The sequence below is a fragment of the Scophthalmus maximus genome, chromosome 7 (assembly GCF_022379125.1).
Source record: "Scophthalmus maximus strain ysfricsl-2021 chromosome 7, ASM2237912v1, whole genome shotgun sequence".
NCBI classification, from domain to species: domain Eukaryota; kingdom Metazoa; phylum Chordata; class Actinopteri; order Pleuronectiformes; family Scophthalmidae; genus Scophthalmus; species Scophthalmus maximus.
Window position 1 is genome coordinate 5,242,312 of NC_061521.1, and position 21,759 is coordinate 5,264,070.

A 21,759-nucleotide genomic window follows, 5' to 3' on the forward strand; every position below is an offset into this window, starting at 1 on the left:
TGTACTGGTAGAGAGCATGTCAGAGGGAAGGAGAGAGAGACAGAAAGATAATGTAGTGATCGATAGTGTGTTAAACATATCTGTACCATTCGTGTAGGCTATTCCATGTTATTAGCAGCATTATGATATGAATGTGATTGCTGTCTCCTGAAACATTCGTCTGGGTTACATTTAAATTATGACTGTCTCCTTCCGCGGCGTCATGTCGTCACCCTCCCTGAGCGGCGCATTAACAGACTTAGGCTGGTGTTCAACCCAGAGGCGGAGACACACGCTTGCAGCAGCAGCAGCAGCAGCAGCAGCAGCATGCATCTGTCGCAGCCAGCACGCCACCTCCCGCTGACGGCAAGAACACAGATGAGAGGTAACTGAGGGGAAAAGAAAACGCCACTAGGTCGGGAGAAGCACCGGTGTCTGCGTTGTTCGGTGATGGAGCAGGTCCGGGCATGTGGTGGCAATGACGGCACGCCGACAGCAGCCTCGAGGAGAGGCAGCGCACTAATATTTAGCGACAGTGAGTGAATAAGAGAGCACAATATGATTCAGTTATATAACGACAGACTGGGTAGGTCCTGCAGATTTGATTGAAAATGCCATAGGCCCAGTGGCATAGCCAGAGATAAATCGTGGCGGTGGTGGTATGTGTGTGTTTGTTATTCTTCAAAACAACAACAGATGGCTTAAAGAAAATACAATATTAGTGCAGTTTCCCACAATGAAACAAAAAAGTTGCTGTTTTGTGCAAAAAAAATGCATTCAGTGCTGTTGTGAGGGTTTAAGACATTACTTTTATCAATGATGGAAAATGATGATGCTTCAAAAGTTGTTACTACCTGTAACCTGACTGTATATACAATTGGAAGAAGTCATCAGGTACACAAAGTGAAGAAAATGTGGATGGGCCCAAAAACTGTATTCTCTGGAATGAGCAGCAGAGTATTGAAAACCCATTTCCGCCAGTGCAATGAATAAAAAGAAGATCCTGTTAGTCATTATAATGAGTTAGTATCTCAAAATAATGAGAACGTATCTCAATATTATGACTTACTATTTCAGTATAATGACTTACTATCTTAATATAATGACTTAGTATCTCAAAACAATGAGAAAGTATCTCAAAATAATGACTTACTATCTTAAAATAATGACTTAATATCCCAAAATAATCACTTAGTATCTCAAAATAATCACTTACTATCTCAAATTAATGACTTTGTATCTCAATATTATAACTCAGTATCTCAAAATAATCACTTACTATCTCAAAATAATGAGAAAGTATTTCAAAATAATGAGAAATTTTTTGACTTAGGCCTGGAAGTCCTGTACACTAGCTAGCTGCCATTGCTATCGAAAAGAGGTTGGCAACCATTGTTTTGGAGCACTGATAGAGCAAGCTACTTTAGCAAACTAGATTAGATTATGCTCTACACACCAATCTAAACGTAAATGTGAGCTAAAGTTATTGTGTATTAATTTACAAGTATGATTTTTCAACAGGTAGATAGCCTACTTTAATAACGATATAAATATATATAAAGAGATTGATTTGGTGAAGCCGTTTATGAATTTATATTGGACCAATGAAGGTAAATATGTTGCAAAATGCAAGCGCCTGTAGACTGGATTTGTGAACTTGAAGAATTTTTTTACCTGTATGTTGAAATTTTCACTCAGAAAATATTCACACCTGTGTTTTGAATTTGAAGTCACAAAAAAATATTCATACGCGTAGATTGATATTTACATGAATACAATGGCAGCCACAAACTTGTAACGTATCATATTATTTTTTTTTACAGCCACAACTCACTCATTACAACCTCTTGAATCTGCCACTGCAACTTCACAAGTGACGAATTTGCGCCTGGACTTTTATAACATTTTTTGGGCGAAATCGGTCACTCATTCACAAACAAATTACTGGCAATTCAATTTCCATGTCGCATATCATATCTACCGCTGCATATGGTTTTAAAAGTAAGTACTCATTCACAGCCACCTAGGAACTAATACATTTAAGAAAATATAATTCTTTTAAGATCGCATGGAGTTGGATTCGATCTCTCCACAGCACATTCCTAAAACTGAAAATCTCTGCTTATCACAGTGAGCCACAGCCATTTAATGTGCCAGTGTTGATCACATATTGATACATTATGTCATCATCCAGGTAACGTTTTGATCTGGGTTCACCTAAATCAATTCGTTACCAAACAATGCCACTAAAAATCAACAGTCAAGCATTAATTTAAAGAAAAAGAAAATTAGAAAAAAATTAAGTTTATTAATAGCACTTCAGTCATTACCACTTACATTTGATTTCTTCCTGTGCATCAGTGTTAGCAATCATTATGTGTGTTTTGACAGTATTGTCTTAGATTGTTACAGTTTAAAAGTATTTTTGTCATCATGAGAAAACAATCTTGATTAATTCGGTTATTTCCTGAGGTGAGCTGAGGGTTACCGATTTAGGTGAACCCAGATCAGAACATTACCTGGATGATGACATAATTAATGTGTCAATTGTATTCATGTAAATATTAATCTACACATTTGTGAATTTTTTTGTGACTTCAAATTCTGAACACAGGTGTGAATATAAGTTCTCACATTGTATTTTTCAAGTTCACAAATTCAGTTAATGAATTAATTACAGAACATGATTTCAATTCAATTCAATTCAATTTTATTTGTATAGCGCCATATCACAACATACATTGTCTCAAGGCACTTTACATAGTGAGGTCAATATTACAATATTACAGGGAAAACCCAACAAATCCCACAATGAGCAAAGCACTTGGCGACGGTGGAGAGAAAAAAAATCCCTTTTAACAGGAAGAAATCTCTGACAGAACCAGACTCAGTTGTGGGCGGTCATCTGTCTCGACCGGTTGGGGTGAGGAGAGAAATGAGGAAGAGAGGAGAGGTGAGCAGAGGGAGGGTGGGAGGCGAGACAGTAGGAGAGAAGAGAGAGAGGACAGTTGTACAACCGCCGCTGTAATCTCTACCAGACTGATACTTATAATTAAAAAAATACAATTATGTTGTCTTATTATTAGTGATGATATTAATGTTAATATTAATAATAACAATAATAATGACGGGTTTGGGTCCTGCAGCTTTGGGGTCAGAGATACACTAGGAGAGATAGAAAACAAAAACAGGGTTAGTGACATGTACTGTAAACATATCTGGGGATGGGGGGGTAGTATAACAGTTGCTTTAATTTCTACCAGACTGATACTTATAATTAGTGAAAACTGATACTTATAAATACAATGATGTTATTAATAATAATAGTAATAATAATAATGACGGGTTTGGATCCTGCAGCTCTGGGGTCAGATCTACTAGGGGAGAGAGAAAAACAGAGTTAGTGACATGTAATGTAGATACATGGCAGCAGAGAGAGAGAGAGAGAGAGATTGAAAAAAGTGGGAGAAGGAGAGAGATATAAAGATTGAGAAAGAGGGAGAAGGAGAGAACGGGAGAGGGAGAAAGATGCTCATGATATAAGTTCCCCCAGCAGTCTAGGCCTATAACAGCATAATAAAGAAATGGTTTATTAAACACCTGAGCAGTTCTAACTATAAGCTTTATCAAAAAGGAAGATTTTAAGTTTAACTTTAAATGTAGACAGGGTATCTGCATCCCTGACACAAACTGGGAGCTGGTTCCAGAGGAGAGGAGCCTGGTGGCTGAAGGCTCTGCCTCCCATTCTACTTTTACAGACTCTGGGAACCACAAGTAATCCTGCATTTACAGAGCGAAGTGATCTATTGGGATAATATGAAACTAGGAGCTCTGTAATATATGATGGAGCTTGATTATTAAGGGCTTTGTAGGTTAGGAGCAGTATTTTGAAATCTATTCTGAATTTTACAGGAAGCCAATGCAGAGATTCTAACACTGGAGAAATATGATCTCTTTTTCTAGTTCCTGTCAGAACTCGTGCTGCGGCATTTTGGAATAGCTGGAGGCTTTTCACAGATTTATTGGCGCATCCTAGCAGTAATGAATTACAGTAGTCCAGTCTAGAAGTAACAAATGCATGGACTAGTTTTTCAGCATCCTTTTGAGATAGGATGTTTCTAATGTTCTTGATATTGCGCAGGTGAAAGAAGGCTGTCCTAGAGACTTGTTTTATGTGTGAGTCAAAGGACATGTCCTGGTCAAGGGCAACTCCAAGGTTTCTCACAGTAGAGCTGGAGGCCAAGGTAATGCCATCCAAAGTAACTATATGATCAGATAATGTTTCTCTGAGGTGTTTAGGGCCGAGTATAATGACCTCAGTTTTTTCTGAATTTAGAAGTAAAAAATTATAAGTCATCCAGGCCTTTATGTCTTTAAGACAATCCTGAAGTTTGTCTACCTGATTAGTTTCTTTATAGATAAATACAACTGGGTATCATCAGCGTAGCAATGGAAATTGATGTGGCGTTTTCTTATAATATTGCCTAAAGGAAGCATATATAAAGTGAAAAGTATCGGTCCCAGTACAGAACCTTGTGGTACTCCATGTCTCACTTTTGTATGAATGGAAGATTTGTTATTAACGTTAACAAACTGAAATCTATCAGATAAGTAGGACTTAAACCATTCTAGTGCTGTTCCTTTAATCCCAATGTGTTCTAGTCTCTGTAACAGAATTTTGTGATCGATGGTATCAAATGCAGCATTAAGATCTAAAAGGACGAGAATAGAAACATATCCACTGTCTGAGGCCATGAGAAGGTCGTTGGTAACCTTCAGTAGTGTTGTTTCTGTACTATGATGTTTTCTAAAACCTGACTGAAAGTCTTCAAGTAGACTATTCCTGTGTAAATAGTCACATAACTGGTTAGCAACAGTTTTTTCAAGGATTTTAGAGATAAAGGGGAGGTTTGATATGGGTCTATAGTTAGCTAAGATATCTGGGTCCAGAGTCGGTTTTTTGAGCAGGGGTTTAACTACTGCCACCTTAAAGGCCTTTGGTACATAGCCTTTCAATATAGATAAATTGATCTGATCTAATATGGAATTATTAATTAAAGGTAATACATCCTTAAATAGCCTTGATGGAATAGGATCTAAAAGACAGGTTGATGACTTGGATGAAGTGACAAGTGAAGTCAGCTCAGCCAGATCTATAGGGGAGAAGCATTCTAAATATAAATTAGGCGATACTATTGGTTCAGAAGCTACTATACTGGACAGTGTGTCTGTGTTATTAGTGGGAAGAAGCTGGTAAACTTTTTTCTCTGATGCTAATAATCTTATTAGTAAAGAAACTCATGAAATCATTGCTACTTAGAGTTGGAGGAATAGACTGTTCCGTAGAGCTTTTACTCTCTGTCAGCCTGGCTACAGTGCTGAAGAGGAACCTGGGGTTGTTTTTATTTTCCTCTATTAGTGAAGAAAAATAATTGGTTCTGGCATTTCGGAGGGCTTTCTTATATGTAATTAAACTATTTTTCCAGTCTAGGTGAGAATCATCTAGACTATGGGAACGCCACTTCCTTTCTAACCTACGTGACGTCTGTTTTAAAGCAGACGTCACGTAAAGTTAATAATGGAGAATTCAAATGTAACTAAGTAGTGATCGGACAGAGGGTTTTGAGGAAATACTATTAGATTGTCAATGTCTATGCCATAGGTCAGAACGAGGTCGAGGGTGTGATTGAAACAGTGAGTGGGTTTGTTTACATGTTGAGTAAAACCAATTGAGTCTATGAGCGAATTAAAGGCAGAACTAAGACTGTCGTTGGGAACATATCTGTGCTAAGCAATAACTCAGATAAAAAGTCTGAAAATTCAGATAAAAACTCAGAGTAAGGGCCTGGTGGTCGATAAACAACGACTACAATAACTGTTTTTTGACATTTCCTGCTTGGGTGTATTAGGCTAAGAGTTAGGCTTTCAAATTAGTTAAAACTATGTTTAAGTCAAGGGTTAAGCAATAAGTCTGCTTGGTAGATTGCTGCTACTCCTCCTCCTCGGCCTGTGGTCCGAGGAATATGAGTATTATTATAAGAGGGAGGTGTTGATTCATTTAAACTAACATATTCTTCTGGCTGTAGCCAGGTTTCAGTCATACAGAATAAATCAACGTGCTGATTAGTTATCAGATCATTCACTAACAAAGATTTAGATGGGAGTGACCTAATATTGTAACGAACCAGTTTAGACCCAAACGCAAGACACACATAGCTCAGTTGGTAATCAACTTTATTGTGGAGAACACAAGCAAGGCTCAGAGTCAGGGGCAGAAGGTATACGTCTTTTCCGGGGTGGTGGCGAGATGGGAAGGTCGGACAGCAGGCAGAGGTCTTTACTGGGATTCAGACGAAACGGGGAAACCAGGGACAAAGGCAGGGTCGTAACCAGGGCTGAGACGATACGGGGAAGTCGGGGGCAGAACCAGAGTCGAAACCGGGAGATCCGTCGGTGGGTAAATGCTGAAAAGTCTGACATGGAGTACATAGAACAATCTGGCGGTGAGTAACTGAGTGAGAGGAGGTTAAATACAGACCTGATTGGTGATGAGCTGCAGCTGCGGGGCCAGGTGAGGTGATGAGGTGGGTGTAGCTGATTGCTCGTGCGGGACAGAGGGGAGGTGACGTGGGAACCTACTGGGCATGACGGTGGCTGACTGTGACAGAACCCCCCCCTCAAGGAACGTCTCCTGACGTCCTCAAAAACAAATAGGCGGAAACAGACAGATGGGTGGAAGGGGGAGGGTTGGAAAAAAGTGGGCCTAATATTCGTCAGAAGCTGACCAATCCATTCTTTCAGCTGGGCGGGTGGAGGGGGTTCGGTGGAGGGATCCTTGGTCCTGCCTAGCTGTCTCCTCCCCGTCTGACGATGATTCCCCCTCGTCAGGAAGATCAAGGGGAGGAGCCGAGGACAACTTATCCCCAGGATCCCTCGGATCCCCTGAGGACCGAGATGGTTGCTGGGGATGCTGCTGGTGGAACTCCAGGATGAGCTGAGGGTCTAGGATGTGGCGAGCAGGAACCCAGGATCTGTCCTCCGGGCCATACCCCTCCCAGTCAACCAGGTATTGAATTCCCCTCCCTCGCTTTCGGGACCTGATGAGGCGACGGACCGAATACGTGAGGCCTCCACCGATGAGTCGAGGGAGAGGAGGAGGAGGGGCAGCTGGGACCAGAGGACTTTCTCGGACAGGTTTAATTTTGGACACGTGAAAGGTGGGGTGACATCGCATAGTCTGGGGAAGCTGTAGTCTTACTGCTGCCGGGTTGATGATACTCTGTATGGGGAATGGCCCGATGAATCGAGGTGCCAATTTCTGAGACTCCACTCGTAGGGGAAGATCTCTAGTGGACAACCACACTTTCTGTCCAACCTGGTAAGTGGGTGCCTGGGAGCGACGACGGTTAGCAGCCGTGGCGTACCGTTCGGCGGAACGGAGGAGCGACGTTCGGGCTTGAGACCAGGTGTGGTGGCAGCGGCGGATGAACGCCTCCACGGACGGGCAGAAAACCTCCTTCTCTAGGGCTGGGAAAAGAGGAGGTTGGTAGCCGTATGCACTCTGAAAGGGGGAAAGCCCCGTGGCAGAGCTGGTTAGTGTGTTGTGCGTATACTCAACCCACGGTAGCAACTGGGACCAGGATGAGGGGTTTCTGGATGTCATGCACCGGAGAGCCGTCTCCATCTCCTGATTCTTCCTCTCCGTCTGGCCGTTGGACTGAGGTTGGAACCCAGAGGAGAGGCTGACCGAGGCCCCCAGCTGCTCACAGAATTCCCTCCAAAATACCGATGTAAACTGTGGTCCTCGGTCAGACACCACGTCGACCGGAAGACCATGGAGCCGGAAGACGTGGTGGACGATCAGCTGAGCGGTCTCTTTGGCCGAAGGAAGCTTGACCAGGGGAACGAAATGAGCCATCTTGCTGAATTGATCCACCACGGTGAGGATGGCCGTGTAGCCTTCCGATGGGGGTAGACCAGTGACGAAGTCCAGGGAGATGTGGGACCAGGGACGATGTGGAACCGGCAGAGTTCGGAGGAGCCCCGCTGGCACCTGATGAGAAGGCTTGTGTTGGTTGCATATTGGACAGGCATTAACAAACTCCTTGGTGTCCTCCTGCAGAGTTGACCACCAAAACCGCTGAAGGATGACATCACGAGTCCTTTGGATACCTGGGTGGCAGTTGAGTTTGGACGCATGGGCCCACTGGATGACGTCGGACCTTAGGCTAGGAGGAACATATAGCCGGTTAGGAGGACAAGCACTGGGCCCGGGCTGGCCCTCGGTGGCCAATTGCACCTGCTCCTCTATCCCCCATGTAAGGACCGCCAACCGGCAGGAGACCGGAAGGATGGATTCAGGCTCGGTGGGTGTACTCTCCTCCTCTTGGAACTGCCGGGATAAGGCATCAGGCTTCGTATTCCGGGACCCCGGCCGGTAGGAGAGGGTGAAGTTGAATCGTGTAAAGAACAGGGACCACCGAGCCTGGCGTGAATTGAGTCTATTGGCGGTTCGGATGTATTCCAGGTTCTTATGGTCAGTCCATACCAGGAAAGGATCCCTCGTTCCCTCCAGCCAGTGACGCCACTCCTCCAGCGCCAGTTTGACGGCAAGCAGCTCCCGGTTGCCGATATCATAATTCCTCTCTGCCGGGGATAGACGTCTGGAGAAGAAGGTGCACGGATGCAGCTTCTGGTCGTTCGGCGACCTCTGAGAGAGAATCCCCCTACTCCTACGTCCGAGGCATCCACCTCCACCACAAACTGTAGGTCCGGATCCGGAACTTGGAGGATAGGAGCAGAGGTGAATTATTTCTTGAGAGTTTGGAAAGCCTCCCCGGCGGCTGGGGTCCAGGTAAAGGAGACCTTGGGGGAGGTAAGGGCTGTGAGGGGAGCGGCAATGGTGCTGTAATTCCGGATGAAGCGGCGGTAAAGTTCGCGAATCCCAAGAACCTCTGTAGCTGCTTCCTTGAGTCCGGAACCGCCCAGGAGGAGACCGCAGAGACCTTTTCTGGGTCCATCTCTACCGTCCCCTGAGCCACGATGTATCCTAGGAAGGAGACGGTTGGGGCGTGGAACACGCATTTCTCCAGGAGTCTCTTGAGAACTGCTTGGACATGGTGGACATGCTCTTCTTGTGAGTCAGAGTAAATTAGGATATCGTCCAGATAAACAAAAACATAGCGGTTGAGCATGTCCCGGAGAACGTCATTCACCAGGGCCTGGAAAACTCCTGGAGCGTTAGTAAGTCCGAAAGGCATAACGAGATATTCGTAGTGTCCTGACAGGGTATTGAAGGCCGTCTTCCACTCATCCCCTTCCCTGATCCGTACCTGGTGATAGGCGTTGCGGAGGTCGAGTTTGGTGAAAATGGTGGCTCCTTGCAGCAACTCGAAGGCGGAAGAGATGAGGGGAAGGGGATAGCGGTTCTTTATGGTTATATCGTTGAGTCCCCGGTAATCAATGCATGGCCGCAGTGTCTTGTCCTTCTTCCCCACGAAGAAAAATCCTGCCCCTGCTGGTGAAGAGGAGGGACGAATGATGCCTGCAGCCAGAGAGTCATTTATGTATGTGTCCATGGCCCCCCTCTCTGGAGCCGACAAGGAAAACAGGCATCCCCTGGGTGGAGACGTGCCGGGTAGCAGGTTGATAGCGCAGTCATACGGCCGATGGGGAGGTAAGGCGAGAGCCCTCGCCTTGCTGAACACCTCCCGGAAGTCGTGATACACCGACGGGACCCCCACCACCTCTGGAGTCGATTTGGTAGCAGTGGTGCGCCGAGAAACGTCCGCTCCCTGGAGACACACCTGATGGCAGGAAGGGTTCCATCCCAAAATGGCACCCGTGGCCCAGTCCAGATGCGGGTTGTGTCGGCGTAACCATGGATACCCCAAAATCACCGCGATGCGTGGAGACGGCAAAATATTAAACTGCACCGTTTCGTGGTGGTTGCCGGACAGGAGCATATGGATAGGAGCAGTCTGGTGAGTAACTGTCCCCAGCAGGTGACCATCCAGCGCTGCCACTGGTCGAGGAAGCGGGACCCGATCGATCCCCAATTGCTGTACGAGCCCCTCGTCCATAATGCTGGCATCAGCCCCAGAGTCAATGAAGGTTGACAGTGCATGAGAGCCCTCCGGGAGGAACAGCTTGATGTGAAACAGGGGTCTCTTCTGCTGGAAGGTTTTAATGGAGGTATGGCTCACCAGCACCTTCCTACTTACTGATGAGCCCTGGCTTTTACCGGACAACGGGACACAAAATGTCCAGGCCGACCACAGTACATGCACAACTTGGACTGCATGCGATGCTCCCGTTCCTGCGGGGTGAGGCTGGATCGGCCGAGCTGCATCGGCTCCGCCTCCTCGACCCGCGCTCCTGCCGGTGAAGAAGAGCCGCTGGCGGGAGTAAAAGCCCGACTCTGAGGAGGACGCGTTGCCATGCTCAGCTTCCTCTCCCGTCGTCTTGCCTGCACCCGGGAATCCACCCGGTTCGCCAACCCGATCAGTTCATCCAGTGTCGGTGGAATCTCGTGTGACACCAGGCCGTCCTTGATATAATCCGCGAGACCGTGCAGAAAAACGTCGCGGAGGGCCGGGGAGTTCCAGTCGCTCTGGCGAGCCATGGTGTGAAAATCAATGGAGAAGTCCGCCACAGACCGGTCTCCTTGACGCAGGCTCATCAAACCCTGTGCCGCCTCCGAGCTGGCATCTCCCACGCCGAACACCTTACGGAGCTCCTCGGAGAATGCCCGGAACGAAGAGCATGCAGGGGTCTGGCGGTCCCACTCGGCGGTCCCCCAGAGCCGAGCTCTTCCCGTCAGGTGGGTAATTGCGAACGCCACCTTAGCATCCTCTGAAGCGAAGGTATGGGGTTGTAGGTGGAACAGAAGCGTACAGTTCGTTAGAAACGCCCCACATGTGTTGGGATCGCCGTCGTAGCGCTCCGGAGTGCCGACACGAACCTCCGGAAGCTCTCTGGCCGGAGCTGGAACCGGAGCTGGAACCGGAGCTTGAACCGGAGCTGGGGCCGCCGCTGGTGTCGGCAAAGTCAGCTGCATTAGCACCGCTTCTACCTGCTGCATCTGCGTAGCTAACCTGTCCAGCGCCTGTGCCTGGTGGCAGGCTGCCTCCTCGTGTTGCTGAAGAACGCCTTCAATCCGCTCGAACCGATTGGCAGGTGTCGGTGCATCCGCTGGGTCCATGTCTGGCCAGATTGTACTGTAATGAACCAGTTTAGACGCAAACGCGAGACACACGTAGCTCAGTCGGTAATCAACTTTATTGTGGAGAACACAAGCAAGGCTCAGAGGCAGGGGCAGAAGGTAGACGTCTTTTCCGGGATCGTGGCGAGATGGGAAGGTTGGGGACAGCAGGCAGAGGTCTTTACCGGGATTCAGACGAAACGGGGAAACCAGGGACAAAGGCAGGGTCGTAACCAGGGCTGAGACGATACGGGGAAGTCGGGGGCAGAACCAGAGTCGAAACCGGGAGATCCGTCCGTGGGTAAATGCTTGAAAGTCTGACATGGAGTACAAAGAACAATCTGGCGGTGAGTAACTGAGTGAGAGGAGGTTAAATACAGACCTGATTGGTGATGAGCTGCAGCTGCGGGGCCAGGTGAGGTGATGAGGTGGGTGTAGCTGATTGCTCGTGCGGGACAGAGGGGAGGTGACGTGGGAACCTACTGGGCATGACGGTGGCTGACTGTGACAAATATTAAATAATCCACATTTTATTGTTCTATTGTTAGGTTCATTCATAGGGTTTGTGTTGATCTTTATGAGATTCTTTTATTTCCCTTTCGATTAGATAGTTGAAGTGGTCGTGGGGCAGAAACAGTTTCTATGGGGTTTTGTGGGGGCGACTGCTGTAATAGAAGCGCAGAGAAGCGTGTAAGACTGCAACTCTGCTTCCTGGTCCCAACTCTGAAAAGTCACGGGGTTGACCGTCTAGGTAACCGAGTCAGGTTTCTACAAATGAGAGCTGCACCATCCAAAGTTGGATGAATGCCGTCTCTCCGCATCAGACCAGGAATTCTCCAAAAGGTGCGCCAGTTATCTGTGAAGCCCACATTGTTATCTGGACACCACTTCGACAACCAGCGGTTTAGTGATGATGTACGGCTATACATGTCATCACTGTTCATGCTTTTTTTTGTCAAACAATCAAAAGCAAAATCCTATGATTATGGATTAGCTGTTACGCCTGGGTGTTTAGTTTGGACCAAGCAGTGCAGACACAGATGTAGGTAGATAAGAAGAAACAAGTTTATGGAGTTAGAATTGCTTCATTAACCCAGCGCACCAAAAAATGACTCACGATGATGTATGTGATTTCACACACTCAGATATTAACCGCGCAGATTTAAATTCCTTGAGGCTCAATAGGATTTGCTCTTGCTCGCGAAAGAAACAGCTTCGCTGCTCGATGGTTATTTCTGTGCTCACGGTACACATTATGCAGTCGGACAAGAGGCAGCTTCCACTTGCTCGTGGAGTGCTTTCTACGCTCGCGGGGAACGTTTTTGACACTTTGGGGGCCACTGGACTTTGATTGACAGCTCTTAGGGAGTCTGGAGTTGCCTAGTTGGAGTTTTACGTAGATAGGATACTGCTGGGAAGACGAGACACATTGCCACGGAGACTGTATCTCGTCTTGCCAACATGGTTAATATCTGCATGTGTGAAAAAACATACATTGGTCAATTTTTTGTGTGCTCGATAATGAACCAATTCTTACTCCATAGACATCTCCTAAAAGCATGCACACTGCACTTCTAGTTGCTCTTCTCCTTTGCTCTCTCTCTCTCGTGTCACTCTCTTGCTCCACGCACATACACACACTCTATGCACATACCCCACGCACTGCCCATTCACAACAGGAGTTATGCCACTCATACAAAACTGGCAACACATACGCATGAGCGCCTGGTTAACACGCGAGTGATCTGGAACCGATCCAGGGTCTGTACAAAAGAGGGGCAAACTTTTACTAGTTGGACTAGAACAATAATCCGGCGCAGTCTGTCTGGAGAGCCAACATCTGTTTACTGCCAGGGAAGTTCATATCCACGCACAGCCGTGCCTGCTTAGCCAGGTCCTGCACACCCTCACAAGCATACACACACACACACACACACACACAGACACAAACACACACACACACTCACTGCTCTCCATATATCATATATATAGTTATAATATTGAGATAGTAAGTCATTATTTTGAGATACTAAGTCATTGTTTTGAGAAACTAGGTCATTATTTTGAGATACTAAGTTATTATTTAGAGATATTCAGTCATTAATTTTAGATACTAAGTTATTATTTAGAGATATTAAGTCTTTATTTTTAGATACTTTCTCATTATTTTGAGATACGAAGTCATTATTTTTGAGATACTCAGTCAATATTTTTGAGATACTTTCTCAATATTTTGAGATACTTCCTCGATATTTTGAGATACTTTCTCATTATTTTGAGATAAAAAGTGATCACACCGGCGGGAATGGGCTTCGATAACAGAGGGCAACTCCACTGGTTGCAAAAATAAGTCAGTTTATTGAAAAAAAAGTGTAGGAGAAAATTACCCTACTCCTTGAGATAGTCTTTTTTGGTTTTTATAACAATAAAAATAAAACAGCAGTGTAAGATATTAATTGTTTCCTGTCCTCTTTATGTCTTTGTCCAGTTGTCTGACAGGAGGTTCTGTGGTTTCCTGATCGCTCTGTTTAGCCATCATGCAGTGTTCGTGGAAATACATTGTGCTGCTAGCATTAGCCTCCTTGGCTATCCAGTACACGGCCATCCGCACCTTCTCCACCAAGCTGCCATACCTGCTGTGCTCTGTCGGCATAGAACCCACAGGCCAAGCTGTCAACTGCAGCCTCAAGGATCTGACACTTGAGGGCTTGGACTGTGGCTGTGATGAGAACCTCTCCCACACCCCATCTTCCCCCACCTTCTCTCTGCCCACCTATGATGCCAACAAGAGAACCCACATCCTCATTCTGGCGACAACACGAAGCGGATCCTCCTTTGTGGGTCAGCTGTTCAATCAGCATCCAGAGGTTAGGATCTAATATGGATGCATATTAGTTTTTTTCATATCAATTATACAATTTGAAAAAAACATAAGAAATGTTTCACCATGTGAACCATCACTTTGACTTTTTAAACCAACATATCATGTTTCTTTGGGTCATCTTTAAAGAAGTCTAAAACTTGATTGTGGAAGGTGGTTAAACAAAAGTATATTAATGTATTTAGGAACTTTATTTGAACCCCATCACAAGACAGATAATAATGCAAGATCTGCCCAAGCAAAATTAAATATCTAAATAATATAACTTTTAGGCAGCTTGGCCCAGACTTTAAAAGTGTGAAATTTGGTGAAATGGTGTAAAATCACGTAAAGATCCACAAAATGCAAAATGATTTTTGTGGTTCAGAAGTTATTGGCAAAAATAGGCAAGTTGGTTTCATAGCACCACCATGAGGTCAGTTGATGTAATTTGAGAAGTGGGTGAGTTTTTTCATCTGCCAATTGTAATTTGAAGTAATCCAAGAAGGTTCCATCACATGTGGTTCTTGGACCAATAGTGATTCAATTGACCAGAAATCACACAATGAATATTGGGGCTGGGCACACATTGTATTTGCCAGCCTTGCCTAGTATTACCCAACCTGGCTGGCTGAGCGATCTGCCAAAACTGAGTACCAATCAGATACTTATATTTTCCAAGATAATACAGTTGCAATGTGCACACTTTAAAAACACAAGTTTTTTTTAAATCAATCCAATGTATATGATTGACAATTATATAGCTCTCCAATGCATTAAGAAAAAATATGTTTGCATCCAAGCTGTTCCTTAATGTTTTCATTTATTTTTATATATATTTTTAGGGCTCTCATCACAATTCAACTTAGTGCAGCATTGGTTTCAATTTGTTTCTGTTTTTAAAAGACAATAACTAGCCTATGCATTGAGTCTACATTTTCCTGTAGTAATTGTAAACTTATTTCGCATCGGTCACTATTCCCACCTCCAAAGTCTCAAAACTCAACTTGTCAGGCGAGCATGGACAGTGTTGAGCACAAGTTTCAGCCTTGCGTGCACAGAACAGAAATGATCGGTCGCGAGTTGGTGGAGATGGTTTTATGCTCGTGGCTACTGTTCTTTGCATGTGCATGTTATGAGTTTTGAAACTAAATAAATGCCATAGTAACATGTCTATAGTGAAGCTCCACAGCTGCAGCACTCTGCAGCCAGACCTGGTTGCACCTGACGTGAAACAAAGTATCAGGCCTAGGTTCCTGCTCAACAAAGCGGATCCCGATAAGTTAAAAAATGCCTTGATCAGCCCTGATACTGATCGTTGAGATTGGATCAGGACATCCCTAATTATGTTGTGTTTTGTAAAAACTAAACTGCAGCCTTGAGAAAGCTTTGGAAAATGAAACATTTCCAGCTAATACACTGAGTAGGATGGCACTGCCTGTTTAGTTGGCTCAGCATCCATTGAGGCACTGAGTTACTGGCATTGATCAGTAAGATGTGTGGCAGCGGTATGCACTGGAATATGATAGTAGTGTCCAAGGAGGTACTAAGATTTATTGATTGCACTAAGAATATTATTTTCTGCATATTTTCTACATACATATATTTGAAGGTTGTTGTTTTTTTTTCATATCCCAGGTCTTCTACCTGTTTGAGCCCCTGTACCACGTACAGTCGGTACTGCTTCCTCGACTAGCGCAGAGTCGGAACCTGGCTGAGAGGAGGGTAATGATGGGGGCAGCCCGAGACCTGCTGAGGTCTCTGTACCACTGTCACTTCAGTAGCCTGGAGAATTACATACGACCCCACCCTGTCAACCACTCCACTGACAAGCTGTTCAGACGAGGAGCTAGTAAGGGACATGCGTCTTTGCCAATATAACTCCATTCACACCTGCATTAAACTGTTTCCTGTATACAGATTGTATCTACATTAGATGCAATTTTTTTCTGATTACATTTACACCTGGTCTCCAGATCTGATTTTGATGTGATTGCTCTGTCCAGCTCATGTTACCATCTTCCTTGTTTTCGCAGGTTCACAAAATCAACAAACAACAAAAAAAGATAGGACCAAATGAAAAAGTCAAAGTACACGTTAAATTATTTTTTCTCAAAGATGGTTTCTATTATTTTTGGTAGTTATTATCACACTGTTCTGTGTCCATGTGTTCATGTTTCTTATGTTTAGAAAAAAAGTGTATTGGCAGGATCTCAACACCATGTCTCCACTCTGATCACTACTACGCAGACTGGCTCCAAACAACGTCAAAAATGCAAGATGATGGTTCCCGAATCCAGGATATTTTAGCTCCATTTTTGCATTTGCATTTTGCAACGGAAGGAAGTGGAGATTTTTTGATGCAGGTGTAAATGGAGTATACATGCTGATATCTGTGTTTCAGTAATATTTAATCCATGTTGCTGTTTCATGTGTACTGTCTTTAGGCCGGTCTCTGTGCTCCCCTCCAGTATGTGAGGCTCCTCTGGGCCCAGATGAGCAGAGCCTGGTGCTGACTGACGAGGGGGAGTGTGTGAAGAGGTGTGGACCACTCAATGTGTCACTGGCTGCTGATGCCTGCAGAGCAAGGCACCATGCAGCCATCAAGACGGTTCGCATTCCCCAAATCAGTGATCTAAGGGTGCTGATTGAGGACCCAAGACTCAACCTGAAGGTAGTGAAATCGAATTATCATTATTTTGTAATACAAACTTTATTCCAATATTACAGTTTTCATCCATTCTTGTCACAGCTGTAGACTTAAGACATGGACTTGAGGTGACTTGACCACCCTGTTATTCATGTCTTGTAAAAACACAACCAGACACTGTACTTCCATGTCTTCTCAAAGCATAGTCAAACTATTATACTGAGGATGAGCCCTGTTAGTTCAGTTGAATGCTGCACAATGTGTGCTTTCAGGTAGTTGTGTCTAGTGACTTGAACCAGAAGAATTTCAGGACCATAAAGTTCAGACACAAACCATGAGACTCAGACATTCCTGTCATTAGTTTACATTTTTCAGGTAGGTTTTAAGATCTGAATATTAATTGACAGCTTTACCCTATTTTTTATCATATCTGGACAAATTATTCCAGGAACAACATCCATGATCTCGGTCTAGAAGAGCGCAGTCCTAGGAGCTAAGATACTGTGCAGTACCCCAGGAGGCCTGTGGTTGAGGAGCTTGAAAGGGCTGATTGGGGAAATTATATATATATGGTATGCTCAGAGAAGGGCTGGTGTTAAGCAGAGGTCGGCTTGCTGGTTGCCTGTGGTATCTGCCTAGTTTATGATGAATTCTGCCTGCCTTCTGAGGTTTTCGCAGTGCTGCTGATGGTCAGTCTGACTGTAACATGCAGGTCAATGTGTTTGAGAGAGCGAGCAAGAGAGCGACAGCGGGGAAAAGAACGCATCACACAGCTCTACAATAAAGCAACAGCCCAAATCACTAAATTAGAGCTCTCTTATGTTGTGTAAAATATATAAGGTCAATATAGTTAATATATAATGTATATAGGCTATAGTGTATTCAACTCTAGCTGGGTATGCATTGCCCCTCTAATGTATTTTTTTGTGGTGATGCAGCAGTTAGTTGGAATCTGGGTTTTGCATGACGTGACTGCGGTATTGTAATAATTGTGGCAGCCCAAGCCAACAGTTCCCTTCAAATTGAATTAAGCCACACCAAATTGCACACACAATTAGTGTCAGTGCCCTAAATATCCCAGATTTCTCTTATTAAGATTCTTGCATTATATTTTGGTAAATTTGTGAAAAATATTTAATTTGTATCGCGCCAAAGCATAACATGATTTGGTGCATTATCTCAAGGCACATTATCTCAAGGCGGTTTACATATTGAGGTTGAGACCTCACAATATTACAGAGAAGGTGGTGAAAGAGATTTGCAAAGTAGTAGTTTTCTGATCGTTTCAGACTTTTCGTAATGGCCGCCAAGTGCTCATTGTGGGAACTGTTGGGTTTCTCTGTAATATTACATGTAAACTGCATTGAGATAATGTATGTTGTGATTTTGCACTGCACAAATAAAATTTAATTGAACTGAATTGAATACAGGCAACATTTGAGCTCCTGTCTCAACTGGTCAGAGACATCCTGTTTGGAATTTCCACATTCTATGTCATGTTCACTCTACTCAATGTTTGTTGGTGTTACCTTTCTGTTGCTTACCTGCCTCAGTTTGGAGAACGCAAAGCATCAACTAAACATATTGCTGTAGTGCTTAAAAATAAACAATGGACCAAATTATGAATAACTATTTTTCAATTGTCTCTAGGGTTTGGCAAGTTGGTTCAGTGGTTATTAATTAATGAAATATGAATATGCAAAGTATTAATATTAAATAATAACTTTAATTAATATCAAAACTACCTCGGGGCACCACCCTTCAAAGTAAGGCAAATGAAAGCCAACTGACTGATTCAGAGGTGTCGGCTTGACCACATGTTGTGCTTCATTAGGTGCAGGACAAAGATGTTAAAAGAGGGTAAGTCACAGGGTACTAACATCAAATTAACCTATGTTACCGATGTTAAATTCCTGTCATTAGGAGCAGTAAGCGATTCTAGAGCAATACACATCTTGTTAGCTGTCGGTTGTGTGTGTGTTGTAATCCACTGATGTAACACCCGACGCTGTTGCGTGATGCCTTTTGGAAGTTTTAGCAGTCAGCTTCAGGCAGGCCTGAATGGAGAAAAGAGTTATATACGCCCCCGAGGGAGGTAGGAGAAGGAGATGTTCTCTCCTTGAAAAAATATCCAGGTTTTCGGCACAGCCCAGTAAATCAAAAAACAAAAACTGGTGCTGACCACACAACACTGCGACTGAGTTTGTAAACATCACACGTCACCACCTTAACAGACGTGCTGGCGGGTGGCGCTGCAAATCCATGGTTTTGACCTAGCGGTTAGTGCATCAGACTCCCATAACTGAGAACCCAGGTTCCCGGCCTTGCCAGAGCAGTAAATTCACAACAACAACTAGGAGAGAAACAAACTTTCTCCAGAATCACTTACTGCACCTTTAATTCAAGACTCTAAATTGACCATAGATGTGAATGAGAGTGTGAATGGTTGTATGTTTATGTATGTTGGCCCTGTGATGGGCCAACATACATAGACATACAACGTTCACGGGGGGGACATTTGCAATTGGCTCCAGCCCACCCATTTAAAAGGATGAAGCTGTGTAGATTGTTACTCGATAAATACTATCATATAACATAAGCCTATGCTCACATAATGGCAGACGCCAAGTAATGAGTCGTGCAAAAATAAAATATAAATTCCTCCACATTTTGTCAAAACATGAATTATGATAATGCAGCCACCACTACTGCCATGTTTGGACATATTGATGAAAATGGAGTCTATGAGAGCCATATTTTTGATTATGATTTGAGATTTAGCTTGTTCGACCTTATGTAATGCAACTTATTTAATGCAACCGAAGGCATCTTAGAGACTCCTTAATACATTTCAAGGATAACCGGCAAGTTTTTTTGGTATGTGAGGTGTAAGGCTCATTGTAAATGTACCCTGGACATTTGAAGTCATTCAAGTTAGTGTAAGAGGTGAAACCCAAAAAACTATTTTGGGGTGCAATAGGCCATGCCCATTTCCACCAATCAGTACACCATTGTAGGCATGGCCTCAGGGGTGTCCCTAGATCATACCCTCCAAATTTTGTAAAAATCAAATGAGCCCTTCATGAAATATAAACTTGTCGTATTTGTTGCGCCCCTAGAGGCCAATCTTTGCCATATTTGTTGTCGAACCTCAGAGCGCCATGCCAAAGAAGAATCTAAAGTTTTGCGTTGATAGCGAGAAGGAAGGAACAGATTTATTAAGGAATCAATCTAAAACTCAATGGAGGATCTGGCGAGTTCTAGCTGGTGCGGATGTGCAGAAACACAGGAGGCACAGGACAGCCTGGCTGTGATCCAGATTCTGCAGGCATGAAGAAAACAAAAACAACATCAGCGCAAAAGTCACAAGAAACACTAGCTATCTAGCATTAAAGAAGCACGTAGTGGCCATAAGTCTACTACCAGTACGATCCGGAGAGCCAATAACTAATACGGCCAGCAGAGATTTGTGATTAAGCACAGCCAGGCCTGCTTAACCTGGTGCCAGCAATGATCCACTCTGAAAACGTACACACCCACATTCATACACACAGACGACACAGACAAACACACTTACAGGTAAAAGACAACAGCGATGTCACAGCCGAGCCGTAACAGCAGCACTACATGGAACACCTTGCCCAAAAAACTATGGCACATCTCAACTATAAACTCCTTCTCCAATTCAAAAAAGGGTATGTGCGACTGACGCCCTAACCAAAACCCCTGATTCGTATCCCTTCTAGCTAGCAGGTGTCAGGGAGTGATGTTTACAAACTACACACGTTGTGTTGTTTCGGTACACACATAGAACCATCAGCTAGTGGACTGTGAGTAGATATTCGCAGATTTTTTACTAAAAGTGTATTGGATTACAATCGCTTACTGCCTCTTTAAATTGGCATGTTTATAAATGTGCATTGTCCCTTCTTATACAGTAAATAAGCATGAACGTGAACATAATGACCCAAGGTGTAATAAACTGGACTTCTTCGTATTACTTCCTTCACTGTGGCACTTCAGCAGGTATTACTGCTGCAATATTGTATAATCATTAACCATCATCATCAGGTGGTCCAGCTTGTTCGAGATCCACGTGGCATCCTGGCATCCCGTATTGAGACATTTCGAGACACTTATCGGCTGTGGCGTCTGTGGAGAGCGACTGGACGTCGACCCCACAACCTTGACCTGGGACAGATTAACACAGTGTGTGAAGACATTCTCAGGTCTATGTCCACGAGCCTGGCCAGACCCACCTGGCTTAGAGGGAGGTACATGCTGCTCAGGTGAGAAGGACAGGGATAACACTGATGCTTTTTTTTCTTGAATGGACCCACTTGTTTATTCTTAAAAACAGATCTTTTGCCCCTTTTTATTTCCTGAATTGTCCCTTCTACAAATATCATCCAGTCATCTCCATGTATATAATAAAAGTTGATACGTTATTTATTTGGATTAGCCTTAAAACCTTTTTTTTATTAAAGTGCTTGTGGCTGCAGGAGGACTTCAAGGGACATGGAAATTGAAATAGAGTATTTCTTCATGTAATATTTAATAATTCATTAAAAACAGGAATTCATATATTTGGTCATTATTAAATAGAGGAAGCCTATTTAAATACATAATTTAAAAATACATTAATGAATTCCTAAATAAATAAGAGCATTTCAAAATCAATTTGAAAATGCAGTTTTAAAACGCATAAATAATTGAATTCACAAACAGAATTAACATTACAGCTTTTAATAAGGCATCTAAAAGGGAAATTCGGAATTCGATTTGGAAAGTAATTTCTCCTCTCCATTTAGCATTCCTTGACACTTGGGAGCCTTGTGTTGGTTGGGTAAAACAATGCAAATTAGCATGGGAACAAGCTCTCTGATTGACTTGCACCTGGCCTATCTCATACCCTTTTCACACCAAAATTACTGTGTAGACCCAGGTTTTTTAAACGCGGGTCGACCCGCTAAAAATCTGCAATTGGGCAATTGGCCACTTTCACACTGCAAGCAGACCAGGGTCTGTTGATCGCCATGATACCTTATATGTTGTACTTTTGTCACT

General features: G+C 44.0%; 1 protein-coding gene across 1 annotated transcript in view; it reads left to right on the forward strand.

Annotated features, from left to right (window-relative positions):
• Nucleotides 1–254: 254 nt before the first annotated feature.
• Nucleotides 255–21,759, forward strand: part of LOC118315697 (carbohydrate sulfotransferase 1-like) — a 36,143-nt gene continuing 14,638 nt past the window's right edge. Inside the window, exons 1-5 of the mRNA XM_035643173.2 lie at nucleotides 255–514; nucleotides 13,671–14,049; nucleotides 15,681–15,894; nucleotides 16,490–16,716; nucleotides 20,764–20,981. Of these exons, the coding sequence (XP_035499066.1) occupies nucleotides 13,720–14,049; nucleotides 15,681–15,894; nucleotides 16,490–16,716; nucleotides 20,764–20,981 (989 nt within the window). The 5' untranslated portion in view covers nucleotides 255–514; nucleotides 13,671–13,719. The remainder of the gene's footprint in view (nucleotides 515–13,670; nucleotides 14,050–15,680; nucleotides 15,895–16,489; nucleotides 16,717–20,763; nucleotides 20,982–21,759) is intronic.